This window comes from Gracilinanus agilis, chromosome 2 (assembly GCF_016433145.1).
Source record: "Gracilinanus agilis isolate LMUSP501 chromosome 2, AgileGrace, whole genome shotgun sequence".
Lineage (NCBI taxonomy): Eukaryota > Metazoa > Chordata > Mammalia > Didelphimorphia > Didelphidae > Gracilinanus > Gracilinanus agilis.
In genome coordinates, this window is record NC_058131.1 from 217,519,221 (window position 1) to 217,537,888 (window position 18,668).

Below are 18,668 nucleotides of genomic sequence, written 5' to 3' on the forward strand. Positions count from 1 at the left end.
TGTGCCCATCAGTTCTCTAAACAATCCAGGACCAAGAGCAGAAGATGATGAGGATCTAAAAGTGCTTGGTCCAAAATCAAGGATACAGTTACAAGAATAAGGCAGCTATTTTTCAGAAGCACTAATTTGAGAGAGGAAGTAACTCTAGAGGTGTCAACCTCGGCCAAGGGCTACACTGTGGCCTACAACTGAGTTCTTCCTGAGTTCTGATTGAACAAGACTAAAATGTAATTGGGAAGATATTTAACAAAATGAATAAAAATGCAGTAAAACACAGATAACACATTTAAAAATTAAGTCAATAAGCAGCTGCTTTCAAGAGTCCTTTAGACAGCAAGGAGATCAAATCAGTCAGTACTTAAAGAAACCAGACTCTTCACTGGAAGGTGAATATGAAGCTGACTTTTAAATACTTTGGCCTTATAATGAGAAGATATGACTCACTGGAAAAGACTCTGATGTTGGAAAAGACTGAAGGTAAAAGGAAATGAGAGAGACAGAGAATAAGAAGGATAGATAGTGTCAAGGAAACAACAGACATGAACTTGGACAGATTTTGAGAAATAGTGGGAGACAGAAAAGCATGGGGTCACGAAGAACCAGACATAAGTAAACAACAAGCAGTTGCAGGGATCCTTATGTATGGATCAGTAGGTCCCATTTCTATTTGAGTTTGACACCATTGCCCATGGGGGCAGAACTAGGACCAACAAGTAAAAATTACAAGGAGGTAGATTTGGACTCAAACAAAAGAAAAACTTTCTTAAAAATATCAGTTGTCCAAAAATAGAAAAATAAAAATGGACTCCTTCACAAAATAATGAACACTCCATTGTTAGCAGTATGCACCCTGAAGCTGGATGATTACTTCTCAGGGACATGACAAAAGGAGGTCTACTGAGAATAAGTAGCTCAATGAAATGTCCTCTGAGGTCCCTTTTCTATGAGGTCTGGCTCTAAGGTCTTCCCACTCTAGGTAGAAAATATACATAAGAGCCTGGGTCAGCCTGGGTCAGAAGCCAAGAAGAAGGCTCTCAGGGAGTAAACATAGGCAGTGAGGATTACAGAATCATAGGATTTAAACTCAGAAAGAAATCTTAAAGAGCATCTAGTCCAACATTCTCATTTTGCAGATAAGGAAAATAAGGACCAAAGACATTAAGTATCCAAGCTTGTCACAAAGGAAGTAAATAATAGAACCAAGAATCAAACTGAGGTCTTTGACTCCCCATTCAGAGCCCTCTTCACTATATACCAGAGGCAGGTGTAGGGCAAGCATAGTTCGAACTTTCATGACTAATCTTAGCCTCAGAGATGAATAGGCATCTTCCTTCTCTTGGTGGAAGCAAGGGATTATGGGTGTAGATAGAATACTACATTCACTCCCTGTTTCACTATTTTTCTTTGCTACAAGGGAGGGCTCATGGTGTGAAGACTACAAATTCAGAAATAATACAGTGGAAAAACAAAAAGTTAATTTAACTAAAGATTAACTTTTTTTTCAAATAACCTTACACTTAAATTAGTTTGAAAATTGAATGCCTAATTCTCTATTTCCTTATTTATAAATAATTTCTACTCCAATATGGCAACACATATGTGGAGCTAGAGGACACCTCATAGATTATATAATAATTAATAATAATAACAATAAATAGTTGATCATTGACATAGTGCTTTAAAGCTGGCAAAGATCTTTACAAATATTATTCCATTTGATCCTCACAGCATTTGGAGGTAGGTGCTATAATTTTCCTCACTACACAAATAAGGAAACTGAGGCAGAGATATGGTTTTACCCAGGGTCTCACAGCTAGTAACAGGAGCTTCATCTAACTCAGGTCTTCACTCAGGTTTTCCTGGGTCCAACTGCAGACTCTTTATGTTCCATCTAGTCTGAACCATATACTTGGGGAAACTAAGACCTAGGGAAGTTACATGACTTGCCCAGGGTCCAACACATAGAGGCATTTACCACAGTAAGATTGTTCAGCATCCTGGTCACCCTCCTCTGAATGTTCTCCAGCTTGTCAACATCCTTCTTTTTTTTAAAACCCTTACCTTTCATCTTAGAATCAGTACTGTGTATTGGTTCCAAGGCAGAAGAGCAGTAAGGGCTAGGCTAGGGGGCTTGAGTGACTTGTCCAGGGTCACACTGCTAGGAAGTGTCTGAGATCAGATTTGAACAAAGCACCTCCCATCTCTAAGATTCTCTTATTTCAATCCACTGATGCCCCAGTGTCTGACAGGACAGAGCTCTCCTTACTTCCATCATTATAGATTACTGCCTCTCCTAAAGCAGCCTGAGAGACCCCTGGCTGCTAGGCAGTATGGCCCTTCTGATGTATATATTGAGCTTGGGAGCAAATGGACACACCAAGGAAAAAAAAAAGGACTCAGAGTCTGATGCCTCCATTATCCAGACAATATGGATTTCCCCTTGGTCAGCAGGACACTTGATGTGAATGCTTTGATTCCAATCACATTTTACCTACCAGTATTCATCTTTTTTAAAAATTATAATTATTTTTCTCCTTGATTCCTTGTAAGTCCATTCATTCTTCACACACACACACACACACACACACACACACACACACACACTTCTGACAACATGACCCACTTCAGCTATAGAATGAAATAGCCTAACTTTGGCCAGAGGGGGTCATCTGAGCAGCCTTTCCTTCTGACTGACTCAGGAGTGAGGTCCTGGACCCAGGCAAAGGCACGAGGGTTTTATCAACGAGCCCGTCTGCAGACTTTGAAATGGAGTATGTCTTTATAAGCTCAAATAGCTAACATAATTCCCTGAGGGGTGCCTAACACCAGGCCAGTCCAGAAAAAAGAAAAGGGATCTGAATAACAGAACCCAATGTAGCTCATCTTCCTTCTTTAAGAAATCAAAGTCATGCGGACAGGAATAGGAAGTAAATCATATAAAATTTTACTGTCACATAAAGGTTATAGCTGACATTTATATAGTATATTAATTTTTTCAAAACACCTTTAATGCATTTGCTTTAACTGATTTGATCCTCAAAACTCATGTGAGGAAGCAGCTAGGTGGCTCAGTGGATTGAGAACCATGTCTAGAGATGGGAGGTTTTGGGTTCGAATCTGCCTTCAGATACTTTCTAGCTGTGTTACCATGGGCAGGACATTTAACCCCAATTGCCTTTACCATCCTTCTGCTTTAGAATCAATACTTACTACAGAAAGTAGGAATTTTTTTTAAACTCACATGAGCTGGATAGTATTAATTAACCCCATTTTGTAGATGAAGATACTAAGGCTAAGAGAGAAGACTTACCCAAGGTCACAAACCTAATAAGGATCTGGGGTGGATTTCAAACCCAAGTTCCCCCATCTCCTAGTTCAATGGTTTACTGACAACCCCATGCTACCTCATTAACCAACAAGATGTCAGCCTTCTTCTTGGTGTCCTATTTCCCCTGATTTCTTTTGGGATTCCTTACCTGACTCAGCCTGAGAAAAGCTGCAAAGCACACAGCTGCTGTTCCCAAATCCCTTTGTGACTCCCACTTCAAGGAAAATTTTTACAAATCCTGATTTTTGAGAACTTTTCTTGAGCCCGTGTTTTCTTTCCTCCAAAACAATCAGTGCCCCCATGAAATGAACAGTTGACAAAATACGGTTGTTTCCTGAGAAAACGCCCTGTCCTGATGTGATGCTAAATTATTCACTTTTATTTCTGGGTGGAGAAGAAGCGAGTGATTCCAATTGGCTTCTGAGCAAAATGAGCAGCAACCAAATGTCCCTCTCCCCACTAAGAAAGCTACCCGCTCGAGCTCAGACCTTCCTAACAACTCCTGGCCAGACTAGTAGAGCAGCCTCCACTCTGGTCTCTCTGGCCCAGGTCTTGACCCACTTCAAACCACATTCCATCTCAAAGGGCTGGCCATGTCTCTCCCCTACTCCCACTCTCAGAAGGCAGAGACTTCTAGAATTAAGGCACCAGGAAAATTATTCCAGAGATACAGTTCTGGATTTCAGTTTTTGAGACAATTAGAAGACAAGTAGGCTTCAAGATACTGGAGGTTTGTGGTTGCTGTTTTTAATTCCACAACACAAAAAAGTCATCTCGCCTCCTAGGGCTAACTGGCCAGGCAGGAGTTCCCACATGGGTCTTCCTTATACTACTGAAATCACAAGAGCAGTCCAAGATGAAACATTATGTATATCTGGGAAATACTTGACAAGCCTACAAAACTTTTTCATCAAATTTATATCACTCCAATATTAATTGAGAATCTATTACTACAAGGTCCTATGCTACCTTTTTTTTAACCTTTTTCTTTCTTCCATCTTAGAATTAATACTGTGTATTGGTTCCAAAGCAGGAGAGCAGTAAGGGCTAGGCAATTAAGGATTAAGTGACTTGCTCAGGGTCACACAACTAGGAAGTGTCTGAGCCAGATTTGAACCCAGGGCCTTCCATCTCTAGGCCTGGTTCTCAATCCACTGAGCCACCCAGCTCCCCCTATTCTGTGCATCTAAAGTCAAATTGAGTCAATAAGTTTCTACTAAAAACCTACTGTACACCAGGCACTGCTCAGGGCTGGGTGTACAAAGAGTGGTGGAAACAGCTCCTGCCATCAGGAAGCTCATGGGCTAATGAGGGAGACAACACACAAAAAACTATATTCATATATACATTTTGTATATGTACATATATATATACACATACACACATATATACACAGAAGATAAACTGAAGGTAGTCTCAGAGGGAAGGCACTAGCTGAAAGGGAACTGATGAAACACTTTTTGCTGAAAATGAGGTTTTAGCTGAGACTTGAAGGAAACCAGGAGGCAGAGAAGCAGAGGGAAAGTACCACAAACATGGGAAAAGGCATGGAGTATGGGACTGCATGTGGTAGGGAAAGCAAGAAAGCCAGCATCCCAGGAATGGAGGGAAAATGAACAGGAGCAATGTGTAAAATACAAGGAAAGATTAGGAAAAGGTAACAAGTATTATGCCTATTTTGAGAGGGAGAGATTACTGCTCGTTAGGATCTAGGTAGCAGCAAAAAGTTTTCATGGAGGTAGTATTTGAACTGGGCCCTGAAGGAAAGGCAGGAGACCAAAGAAACAGCAGTGAGGTGGTGCAATGGATAGAATGTCTGACCTTCATCTTCCTGAGTTGAAATCTGGTCTCAGACACTTAATAGCTGTGTGGACAAGTCACTTAAGTCTATTTGCATCAGTCTCCTCAACTGGAAAAGAAGCTGGAAAAGGAAATTGAAAACCACTCCAGTATCTTTGCCAAGAGAACCCTGAATGGTGTCTCGAAAAAGTCAGACACAATGAAAATACTGAACAACAAGAAAGATATTGAGATGTTCTAGAAGATGATATGAGCAAAGGGGCTGGAAAAATGGCACCAAAAAGAACAGTATGATCCAGTCCTGAAAAAGAAAGCTGGATTTGGGCACAGAGAAGAGAAATATATGCAGAGGCTTAATGCTGGGGGAAAGTCCATGTTTTGTTGTCAGTGTGGTAATTTCAAAGCAAACAGCACCAAATAACTTTTCCCTGATACTCACAGCTGAGAAATAGGTGCCCATAATACCAGAATCTCTCAGTTTTATTCACAATGCACAAGTCATCTACATAAAGAAGACAATCATGGAACACACTGTCCTTGGCCTGAAGAGAATGAGACTACCAAATGAATTTGTAAATTCCTTGATGCTCCCAAATAATTTGAACAAGTCAAAGTTCTCTTCCAGCCAGCAAGGAATAAAACAAAAAGAAAACTGACTCTCTCCCTAGTTTTGGGAAAATCAGAGGAAGAGGTCCCCCCCCAATGCAAAAAATAGTAACTTTCCTCAGGACCCCTCCAAAGTTCTCCCAGATGGTCCAGTTTACAACAGGCTAGCTATAGAAGAGAAATAAGAGCTGCTACCCTAGCCTCCGTACCAGTGGGTACTTGAAAGAAGGATGAGTTACAGGATGCCAGCAAGCCAAAGGTTACTCGGGGCAACCCTAAGCCCCCAAAATAGGCTACCCGGACACTAAAAATACATAATATATTGTAAACTTCCTTTTAATAGGAAGCCTCTTCTGTTGCCAGCAGTGAGATATTGGCATCTAGTTTAGCAAACCAAAGTAAACCAAATCTTTTCCATTATAAAGGGGTCCCCTGAATCATAGGCTCATAGGAAGCACTGATCTACAGCTAAAAACTTCAGATTCTGATCAAATCCCTTCCTTTTACAAGTTAGAAACTATTAAGGTCAAGGGAAGTTAAGTGACTTCCTCAAATTTACAAAGGTAGTAAGTATTAGAGGTAATATCTGAACCCAGGTCCTCTGAATCCTGAGTTCATATTCTTTTCATTCAATTCTTTCATTTTGGTATTTCAAAATATCTGCCACTTTATTAGTGTGGACACTCCTTCCACTGGCAAAGACCTTGGCCCTAAAGATCTTGGCAGACAAATAATGTTGTAATCCATTTGTTGGTAGAAATATCTTCCTGAACTTAGTTGTTTCTTTAAATGGAGATGATCTTAATGGATCTTAATGGAGTTAAATCAACTCTTCTGTTTATGAATATCTTGCAAAATTTAGCAGAATATTTTATTGTTCTTGAGGTGCTTTGAAAGAGCTGGGTTTGGCTAGAACCTCACACCTGCCATTCTTTGCTGGGAGCCTTGACAGATACAATAACGAACACCTTATAAGCCTTTATCTAAAGCTCATATTTCTCTAGCTTGGTAGAACCTAGAAAATCATTCTTGTATTCTCCCCCCTCACCCCACCCTCCTCCGGCAGAGCCTTCAAGAACTTGGGGTTATTTCTAAGCCCCGCCCCAGGATCAGTAGAGTCTTTTTTTTTAACCTTTACCTTCTGACTTGGGATCAATATTAAGTATTGGTTCCAAGGCTAGGCATTTGGGATTAAGTGACTTGCCTAGGGTCACACAGCTAAGAAGTGTCTGAAATCAGATCTGAACCCAGGGCCTTATGTCTCCCAGCCTGGCTCTCTATCCATTGAGCCACTCAGCTGCCCCAGGAGTCTTAAGAAACAGCAGTCATCCTCAGGCTGTTTCACTCTCTGGTGATGATACATGCCTAGAGCTACCTAATATTCTCCTCTCCATAAAATATGTTTTTATTCTCTAACACATGAAAATGAGAATTAGAATTCAAACGAACCAGAAAACAAACTGTAAAACAGTCTTACCTATTTCTCCGAGTTTGGTCTACAGAATAAATTTGCTTTCTTAGCCAACTAGAAAAAAAAGACCAAAAATTAGAGAAAAGAGCAAAAAATTTTTGCATTCACATAATAACTTAGGACATGAAGTTAATTCTGGCCTGTGATAGGACAGGAAGCTAATTTTGTCACTCTCAGACTAGGGATCTTTCAACTGCATTATATATTTTCCAATGCCCTTTTAACCACAAACACCTTTTTATACTTTGGTGCTATCTTAAAGGATCTAAAATAAAGAAACTGATAAGACTTGCTCTTCTTTGCCCTGGTCAAACCTCAACTGAAGTCATCTGGAGTATTTAGCATTCAGTTCTGGGAGACACATTTCAGGAAAGACAGTGTGTCCAGAGGAATCTGACCAGAAGAGGGTAAGGACTGAAGAACAATCCCTATGAGGATTGGCTAAAGGACTTGAGGAAGATAAGAAAAGACTTAGAAAGGGATTTAAACCAAATTCAAATATTTGAAGGGTCCTCATGGGCCACAGATTAGACATTCTGTATAGTTCCAGAGGGAAGATCTAGGGGAAATGGATAGAAGGTATAGAAAGACATATTTTGATTCAAACTAAGAAGGTATGTTCAAACAATTATTGCTATTCAATAGCAGAATAGGCTGCCTCACAAAAGAATAAGCTTTTCATTCGGAGGAGCATTCAAAGCATAATGGATAGATAACTTAAAGAGGATACCATAGGTTAGGAGCCTTACCTAGGTGACAGATTCTGAGGGCTCTTCCCTTTACATTAATCACTTTCAATGCAGGTAAGTTCAAATGGCTCATTAGGATGTTTCAGGTTAATTTAAAACAAAAATCCTCACACAAAAAAATTGAATTTAGAGACTGATAGTCTCAGATCTTTATCAGCCCCTAAAAATGATTTTTGACATTTTTGGATGGATAGGGATAAACATAGGAGGTCTAGAAATATTATGGTACAAATTAAAATGTAAACCATTTAAATTTTCTAAAGGATCTTAGGGCCAAGAGAACTTGGATTCAATGCTATCAGTTCAACTCAGATTAATCCTGTATTAAATCACCACCTTTTTTAATTTAATCCTATCTGAATGTTTTGTTCTCTCCCAATTTCAATGCATTACTGATCATAATTGATCATAATGCATGAGACCGTGTGGTGCAAAGGACAGAGAACTACCCTTAGAGTTAGGAAGACCAGGATTCAAGTGTTGCTCTTGACAAATACTAGCTGTAGGACTGAGAAGTCCTCAGTTGCCTGGATATGACTTTCTAAGAATCTGAGTTGCAGAGTGGACATAGATATGCATTGATAAACAGAGTTTCTCCCTTTGCACTTCTCTTTTTAATGATGAAATCATAGTTCTGGATCCACAAATAAGCAAACTAATCACAACAGCCAGGGGACAAAGTATAAATGATGGATATGATTTGAGAGCAGTCATTATTTGAATGTACCTTCCAGATGCATGTGGGTTGAACTGCCTACCTACATGACAGCTTCCCCAAACATCCCAAAATAAGCAAAAGAAAATGGAAAAGATGAAGTACCTCTCGGTAATAGTTGGTGTTGAGGCATTCTGGGCTTCTTGGTGCAAAATTGTCAAGCCACAAAGCCATTTACTAGCATCTTCCTTGGAGTCAGCTGAAAAGATAAAGAGAGGAACTGTTATGTGGAATGCCTGGTGGGTGGTTTGGCTCAAGTGCCCCCCAGTCTTGGATCTCAAGGCCTGTTGTCTGACAGATCTAGATGGAAAGGGTCTCCTGAGGTTCTCAAGAGATTCCCAACCATATTAGTCCTGCCAATGAAAACATATGGTAAAAGCTAGAGTTTCAACAGATAGATTGAAAGGGAACTAAATGCCATACTGAGAAGGGCAGTGGATTTAATGTCAGGAGATGTGTCTCCCATTCCAGACTTCCCCTGTTTGCTCTAACTTCTGTTATAGAATATGTATATCATGGTGCCAGGGAATCAGCCCTGCACATGCCACTGGCTCTCAGCAAACCAAGAAGGTACTGCACAAATGAGAGAAATAAGAGCTTAATCTATTATTATCCTCATTTCACACATGACAAAATGGAGGTTGAGGTGTTGCATACTCAATCCCCTTAATGGTTTCTCAGGAACTAAAATACTAAAATTCATAGCAGTGAGGTCCATTTCCTTCTTTTCAAGTCTCTAAAATCCCACCAACCAAACGTGGAGACATATGACTACCTTCTTGTGCAAGGAAAACCTTTTTTTTCCCTGGAAAGCCTGGAAGTAATAATCCAAAGAGAGGAGAGCAGTTCAACACTGGAAAACTAAGGTTGGTGTCTAGGTGATGAAGTTTGGTTCCATGACACCACTAATATGCCATTCTGCTATGTTACTTTATATCATTGGAAGAAATATCCATATCTACAAAATCTTTGGAATTACTGAGATAAAAAATGGTTTTATAATAGTAAAAATAGAAGAGAAGAAAGACCAAGTTTGTTAGTGTGAATGTCAGTGATAGGAAGGGCCTTAGTGATCATCCTTTCCAGACTTCTCATTTTGTTGTTATGGTTCAGTTATTTCAGTCATGTCTGACTTTTCATAATCCCATTTGGATTTTCTTTGCAAAGATGCTGGAGTGGTTTGCTATTTCCTTCTCCAGTTCATTTGACAGATGAGGAAACTGAGGCAACAGGGTAAAGTGACTTTTCCAGGGTTACACAGTTAGTTAGTACCTGAGGCCAGATTTGGACTCAGAAATCTGAGTCTTCCCAACTTCAAACCCAACACTTTCTTCTGCACTACTGAGCAGCATATTACAAATGAATAAACTGAGGATCATGGAGGAGATGTGACCTGTCCAGTTTATGGTCATTTAGTGGCAGAAATGGGACTAAGACAGATTTCTCTTATCTTTGTACCTAGGGATCTTAGTGCTAATGCAAGACTAAGTAATGGTACAATGGGGGCAACAGAGCAAAGGGCTAATTTCCATAATTATCCATTAATATGTCAGATACTCATTATGATCATGTTAGATAACTCAAGCCAGTATCAAATCTGAATATACTTTATTCTGGGAAAGAGGCTGCTTCACATATCTCTATTTCCCAGATAACTAAAAGCTGCCCCCTTAAGCATCAAAAGGTCTTTATAAAAAATTTTAACACTTTATGTGTTAGAAGTCTTTCTATTAATGAGTGCCATTAGAATACAATGTTGGGTGAAATGATCCTGAAGAGGAGAGCTCATTCCAGAAGGACAAGATTTTATAACCTTGGAGTTGAGATGGGAGAGTGGAGCTGGTGATAAAATTAAATATTTCTCCTTAATGGCTCACATTTCAAAAGTGTTTTAAGATTTACTAAGCAGTTTCCTAGAATATATTAATGCTCTCATGGATAAATTGCTTCTATGAGCTCACACCTATTCAAAATATGTCTTTAGTGATTTTGTCTGTTAATGTATCCTCCCCACTTCTCATCTATTACCTTATTTTCCCTCACTTCTAAATCAGATGCAAAAAGAATAAAGAAAATGTGTCTACCCTTCTATCCAGAAATCCCACACAGTTCCCAGAAACAAAAGTCCCAAAATGTTCTTAGTTGCCCTTAAATAGCAGCAAATCACCGCAAACAGGTAAAGACACACTGACTGAGGCAACCTCATAGAGTGGAAAGAACACTTTACTTAGTCACAGAAACTGAGTTTGAATCACCTGGCTCTGCCCCTTACTATTTACTTCTTGGCAAGTCACTCAGCCTCTCTGAGCCTCTGTTTCTTCACTATCTAAAATGGGGGGTGTTGGTTTCAGTGATCTCTAAAGTCCATTACAAATCTGGATCTATAATTTTATGGTTAAGGAAGAGTTATTGTGGTCTATGAATGCAAACAGTGAACATTACTGTACCATAAGAAATGACAAAAAGAAGGAAATCAAAGAAATATGGGAAGACTTACATGAATTAATGCAATAACATGAATACAAAGAATAATAATACAAAATGTAATGTTATGTAATTATAACAACCAAAATTCCTCTCATAGAAGAAACAAAAAAATTCACTTTACCCCTTTATTGATGGAGATAGAGGATAAGGAAAGGAAGGAATGTGGATATATAACACAGTACTGTCAGAGGCAGTCAATGTGTTGAGTGATTTTAACTGGTTTTTGTTCCTTTGCTACAAGTGAAAGCTCACCTAGTGGGAGAGATCCGAGGGTATATTCAGAAATAAATATATAAAAATCAAAAGGCATCAACACAACAACAAAAAAATGAGGTAAAAAAATATAGATCGGTATACTAGAGTTCATGCCTTCTACAGAATAAGGAGCATATACTTTGTGGTAGCTATTTTCCTTTCTCCAGAGAGGAGTCTTTTATAGTCTTCCCATGTTTCTCTGAATTCTTTATATTTTTTATTTCTTGTGAGGTAATAATATTCCATTACATTAATTAATTTAGCAATTGATGAACACCGACTTTGTTTCCAATTCTTTGTAACCATATACACACAAAAAATTTGCTATGAATATTTTGGTATATATGTGACCTTTGTTTCTGCTTTGACCTTCTTGGTGCACATGCTTAGTAGTGGGATCTCTGAGTCAGAGTATGAATAGTTTAGTGACTTTTTCACATAATTCTGAATCATTTTTTTTTCAGAATGGAAGGACCAATTCACTGTTTCATCAGCAATGTAGTAGTGTGCCTGTCTCTCTTTAATCCCTCTAACATTGTCTGTTTCTGTCTTTTGCCATCTGCCAATTGAAATGTGTGATGTAAAATATCGGTTTTTTATTTTACATTTCTCTTTTTATTAGTAATATGGACCAGTCTTTCATGTGATTGTAAATTGTTTCCAATTCTTCTTTTAAGAAATATTCGTTCATATTATTTCAGCACTCATCTACTAGAGAATCATTCTTGGTCTTCCATATTTGTTTTTATTCCTTTTATATCTTAGATTTTTATCTGAAGTAGTGGAGGCAGTGTTTTTTAATCCAATTGAAAATTTTCCTTCTCATTTTTTTACACTGATTTTGCTCATGCAATAGCTTTTTTTAAATTTAAAATTGTCTGCTTCATCTTTAGTGATTTCTTTCTTTTATGTAGTTAAGAATTCTCTCCTAGTCATAAATGTGAAAAGTTCCTCTAGTCATTTTCTTCCAATTTATTATGTGACATTTTATATTTATATCAGATATCCATTTGAAAATTATTGTGGTATATGATATAAAATGCTGGATTTCTTTTTTTCCAAAGAGTCTTCCAGTTTTCCCGGCAAGTTTATTGAATAGGGATGCCTTCCTCAAGTAGTTTACATTTTGGGGTTTATTTACATTGGGTTATTGAATTTAACTACTTATAATTCTTACGTACACTGTTTGTCTCATTGATCTATTTTTTGTTACATATTATGATATGGTCTTGCTGGCTAATAGCTTAGAATATAATTTGAGTTCTAGAGAACTATTTCCCCTTTATTCCACACATTTTTAATTATTTCTCTTAATATTTTGGATTTTTTTCTCCAAATGAATTCTGTAATTATTCTACCTAGTTCTACAAAGCTAGTGCTAATTTGACTGGCATTACAAAAATCTATAAATTAATTTAGGTAGTGTTTTTTTATTTTGTTGGTATGACCCATCCCACAAATCATATTTCTCCAATTATTTAAGTTTTCCTTTATTTCTGTAAAATGTGTTTTGCCACTGTATTTATGTAAGTCTTGAATTTCTCTTGGTAGATTGACTTCTAGATATCTGCACATTTTGCAAACTCTGGCATACTCTGTGCATATTTTAATAAAGATATATTTTATTAACATATTACTAATCATATATTATTAAATAAAGATATACATGCAAGGACAATATTTAAAGACTTTTTAGAGATGAGAAAATAGGCATTTGGGTCATTAGTCATCTTCTATCTTCTCAAGTGCCTTTTTAAAGTAAAATTTAACACCATTCATGATTTTTTTCCATTCCTTTTAGATCTTCCCCTTGAAAGTTCTTGAAAATCAATCCCCATGAGCCTTCAAAATTGTTTTGCCTAAAGGACAGATTTTTTTCTGTAAATATTAGCCAGACCCAGATGTTCTTCCTAATTTCATTTTTTTGACTGCCATTTCCATTTCCTCAAATGGTACATCTGGTACTGTGCCCAAATGTCATTGTTTCTAATGTCACTGGATATAAGAATAGACCATTAAAGAAATTCTCACAGTTCTCTTCCACTATATCTTTATTTCCCACTTAAAGGTTTGTCTAAAATTCTAAGAATCATCTAGTTTAGCTTAAATTCATGAGAAGCTTTTTTCCATTTTTTTCCTGTATAGGGAATTCATAATCTTTTCAGTTCAGAGACTTCAAAATCTTCCATTATGGTATACAGTAATGTTTTTTCAAATAAGTTTCTATTCTAAGCAATATTGTTTTTTGTTGTCATGTCTCTCCTCCTGGCAAGAAGACCTACTCTTTGCTAGTTGGTATGGTTTCTGGGCACTTTTCACCTCTTCATTGTGATGATTATTTTCATTTGTTACAAGAAATCATAATATGGTCAATGGCATTAATTTTATTAATTTCCTTTTTTTAGATACAATAAATTAGTTAACTAGGCTGGCTTAATGCTATCGTAAGTACACACGAGGCTTGCCATCTTATCTCTATGCTTTCTTTGGATTTGTTCTTAATTTAACCTTTGCTTTAACAAACTGATTGCATGCAAGCTGCTAATTCTGAAATAACCCACACTTCCATAACTTCTATTAATTATTGGTTGGTTCAGATACAATAGATTTTATTTTTCATGATACTATTCAGCATATTCATCATAATCCAACTCTTCTTAAAAGAAGTTTTAATGACACACAAAGATGATTGAAGTTTCTGATTAATTCACAAGTCTTTGACTTCAATTCAATATGCATTTACTAAGAGCCTACTATGTGCAAGGAACCCTGGGAGGCAATGGAGATACGAAGACAAAAATTAAGAAGCTCTTCCCCTTCAAAAAAGGTTATATTTTTCTGGGATATTTGCCATGTACGCAGATAAAGTCTACATAGCAGAATGTAAAGGGAACAGTGGAGAGATCAACTGCTACTTGAAAGGGAGAGAATATTTTCAGCTGGTCCCTTATGGAAGGCGTCAAGGCATAAGTAGTATCTGAGTTGAGCCTTGAAGGAATATTGGGAATCTTGAATATTGAGAATCTGAAAAGCAGAGATGACTAGGATTTCATGCTTTGTTTTTCCATAAGTATCTCCAGTGCCTACCACAGTATTTTGTTCATAATAAACATTTAATAGATTCTTTCTCATTCATTCACTCATAGGAGAAAGCTTATATAAGTACACAAGGGTGGGAGATATCCTGCTAAGTTCTGAAAACAGAGAGATATCCAGGTTAGCTAGAACCTAGAGTTTACAAAGAGAAGACATGTAAAGAAAGGTCAGAAAATTAGACTGACAACAAAGATTTAAAAACCAAGCTAAGAAGTTTTTATCTTATCTTTTCTAAATTAAATTTATTTTTTTTGAGATCACACATCAATAAAAATTTTAAACATTTGTTTTCTGATATTTTGCAATTATAATTCATGTTCTCTCTCTCCCTTCCATCCCTCCCCACTTCCAGAGAAAGCAAATAATAAAAGTTTATATGTATTGTCATATTTCCATATTTTTATGTTGTGAAAGAAGACATATTGCTCATACTAGATAAAAATTTATGGAGAAAAGGTATGTTTCAATTTGTATTCAGATTCTATCTGTTCCTTCCGTGGCCTAAGTCTCATTTGGATCTTATCTTACATGCAAAGGGGAAACATTGAAGGATTTTGAGCAAATGAATGACATAGCCAAACTTATGATTTTAGAAAAATCATTCTGGTAACTTTGCAAAAAATGGATTGGAGAAAGGAGTACTCTTGCATCTTCATTTTTTTCCTGTGGTACTTCCTGCCATCCTCCTATCCACTATACTTATTTTCAAATAAATTATGTTGATTTGCTCTTTGTAGAATTTCTTGACATTCATTATCCTTTGGAACAGATGCTGCAGCCCAGAGACTGCAATTATTTTCAGGGTGGTCCAGTTGCTGGTGTTCATCTTGAGAACTACAAGGCAAGATGACTAAATGTCCCAGGAAAGGATGGCCTTGGGCCCCAAGGAAACCAACTCAGCCAAATCTTTTTTTGATTTCACTAAGGAGACCCATGTGCCATGATTTCATTTAGCTATTACTTCTTTGTCTCTTCTTTTACATTCTTAGCAAGAATGTCAATGTGGATATGGTGTGGTTTTTCCAATTCTATATTAACCCACATTATTGGATTAAAGTCTCATATTTAAGAACCAACAGTCAAATTAAAATTTATAGACTATCTGAAAACTATGATTCTTGATACTCTCTGGTCCTTTTCTCATAGGGAGTTATGTGGCACAATAGAGAGAGTGCTGAACTTAGAACCAAAGGATCTGAATTCAAATCCCACTTAAAATCATTGTAACCTTCAACAAGTCATTTAACTCAGCTCTTTGGGCCTCAATTTCTTCATCTGTAAAATGAGAAGTTTGTACTAAATTACTTCTAAGACCTCTTCCAGGGGAAGATCTATGATTCCATGATTTTTTTCTGTCACTAAAGAATCAGAAAGGATTACAAAGGACTGAAGGGTATCTTATATTTTTATATATTTCAAGGGCCACCTTAGCCAAAGAATTCCTTACCCAATTACCCAATGAATCAGAAATAAACAGCTCCATACTTGGCTAGATTGGTCCTCTGACTATAGGCAATGGGACCAAATTTGGAGCCTTTCGAAGTGCTAGAACAAGCAAAAGATTGAAAGTCACCTTCCATGCCATGAGGAGGTGTCACAGTAGGTCTTTAATGCAGATGATAATAGCATTGAAGATTTTAAAATACTTTCTTTGGGTAAATGCCAAGTGTTTGTTTTATTTGCTACAGGATGGGAGAAAATACTGTGCCTTACTGATCATCTTGTCTAGAGAACTTTTTTCCCAGTCAAAGGATTAACTTGAGAAAATATGGCAGGTGGGATGAGGGGAGACAAAGCAAGAGAAAAAATGTAAATGTACCTGCTAAACTCAGGGTGTTGAGGACAAACTGAGTGCCATAAAATATGGTGAAGCAGCAATCTTCTTTCTGGCGACTTGCTTTCCCACGTTCAAAGTCTTTTGAATTTTTCCCTGGACGGATTTCCTTTATCTCCATCAAGTCCACTAGAAGAGAAACAATAAAACTCAGCAAAAGTAAATTTCAAAAAGACATAACTATAACATGACAAGCACAGCTAGGTGGTATAGTGGATAGAATGCTGGCTTTGGAATGAGGAAGACCTGGGTTCTAATCCTGACACACATATATTAGCTCTATGGCACTGAGCAAGTTTCTTCACCTCTCAGTCTCAGTATCCTTGTCTATAAAACGGGGATAAAGAGGATTTTTGTAAGGATTAAATGAGACAGTATAAATAAAGCACTTTACAAACCTAGGCTATCATCATCATCATTATTATTATTTAAAGAAAAAAGGACCTTGGCTATTTCTATATCATTATGAGGCAGTTAGGTTGTTGTAGTTGACAGAGTGCTGGACCTGTATGTCACCCTGGACAAGTCACTTAATCTTGGTCTCCCTCAGTTTCCTCAACTGTAAAATGAGAATAATAGCAGCTCCCAAGGTTGTGATGAGATAATATTTGTAAAGGTGTTTAGCATTTGTCTGGCACATAGTAGGAGCCTTTAAAAATGCTTATTTCCCTTCTACTTCCCATTTAAACATAATGACAACTCTAATAACCCACATCTGTCTGGTATTTAGGATTTATAAAGTGCAACTCTAAGAGTCAGGGCCAAGCAGGTAATATTATTACTACTTTACAAATGAGGAAATAGAGACTCAAAAAAGTCAAAGAGGTCAATTCAGCTTCATCAGTAGGACTCAGATTTGGTGAGATGTGATTTATGATTGGAATGTGAAAATGGGGGGGGGTGATATACATCAATAATGGAATATCATCATACAATAAATAAGGATGAATATGAAGAATGCAAAAAACATGGACAATTAATAAAATGGCATGCAAAGTCAGGATTTAATTCTACATTTTGTTTCTTTGAATTTATTGTGTCAAATTGATAATGTTTTAAAAATTTGAATTAATGTTATAGGGATAAATGTCAAATTCTCCATTTTCATTTAAAAAGTCAATTATAAAAGTGCAAGATGAAGTAAGCATGTCTAGACAGAGATACACAAAAAAGAGACCTTGTGTGTTTAGTGGACTGTAAACTCAATCCAAATTAATAATATGGTAAGAAAAACAAAAAAAGTTAGAACTAAAATCAAATTAAGAGTAGCATTTTATAAAGGACTTTGAATCAATAAGACCAGAATGCATATTCTAATTGATTCTTTACAGCTGCAATCATGTCACTTAATTCGAGTTCTCAGCAATATAATCTGTAAAATGGGTATAAGAATGTTTACAGTAATTACCTCACAGAGTTGTTGAATTAAATAAAGTATATGAAGCATTTTACAAACTTTAAAAAATGATAAAAAATGTCAGTTGTTATTACTGAGTCCAAAATGATGGAGAAGCTCATTGCACTGTACTGTCTCGGTCACAACGAGGCACATTTTAGGAATGGTATTGACTAGCTGCAGATCAGGACTATTCTATAAGAGGATGGAACTTAAGTAAAGTGAATGTAGTTATATACTAGTAAGCCTCCGAGGTGGCATTTGGACTTCTTTAGCTGTAGGAAATATTCAGTCAGCTACAGAGTGTAATCTTCTCCAGGATACTGTTAGCCTTGTTCATGCCATCAAATATGATAAAGTAGCATCTTCTTACCTATTCATTTTCCAGAGGTCTCGGCATACACAAAGTCTCACTGACTTTCATCTCTTATCACTTCTTGTTCAATCCAACAATTTTCCAGGCAGTTCCAAAGTAGAGCTTGGCCAGCATTCATTTAATCATTCAACAAATATTTATTAACCCTCTACTGTATACCAGGCACTGTTCTTGGCCATGAAAACATAAAGACTGATGTGATCCAAGCCCTGCTCTCAAGGAGTTTATAATCTATAACCTCCCAGGAAGAATCATCTTTACTTGCTGCCTTGACTTCATCACCACTCAAATCACTTCTCAATCCCTTGCAATCTGACTTCCATCCCAACCATCCTACTGATGTTGCTTTCTTCAAGGATACCAAAGATCACTTGAATACTAAACCATAGTCTTTTCTCAGTTCTCATCCTCTCCTCAGTGACTGTTCAGCAGCTTTTGATACTGTTGACTGAATTTCTCCTCCTGGGCAATCTCTTCTTGTTTCCATGCTACTGTTTTCTCCTAGTTCTCATATATATATATATATATATATATATATATATATATATATATATA

General features: G+C 37.0%; 1 protein-coding gene across 1 annotated transcript in view; it reads right to left on the bottom strand.

Moving 5' to 3' along the window:
- Positions 1–18,668, bottom strand: part of PLCG2 (phospholipase C gamma 2) — a 172,439-nt gene that overhangs the window by 92,355 nt on the left and 61,416 nt on the right. Inside the window, exons 3-5 of the mRNA XM_044663650.1 lie at positions 16,327–16,470; positions 8,775–8,868; positions 7,212–7,259 (exon numbers count right to left, since the gene is read on the bottom strand). Coding sequence (XP_044519585.1) covers positions 7,212–7,259; positions 8,775–8,868; positions 16,327–16,470 — 286 coding nt within the window. The remainder of the gene's footprint in view (positions 1–7,211; positions 7,260–8,774; positions 8,869–16,326; positions 16,471–18,668) is intronic.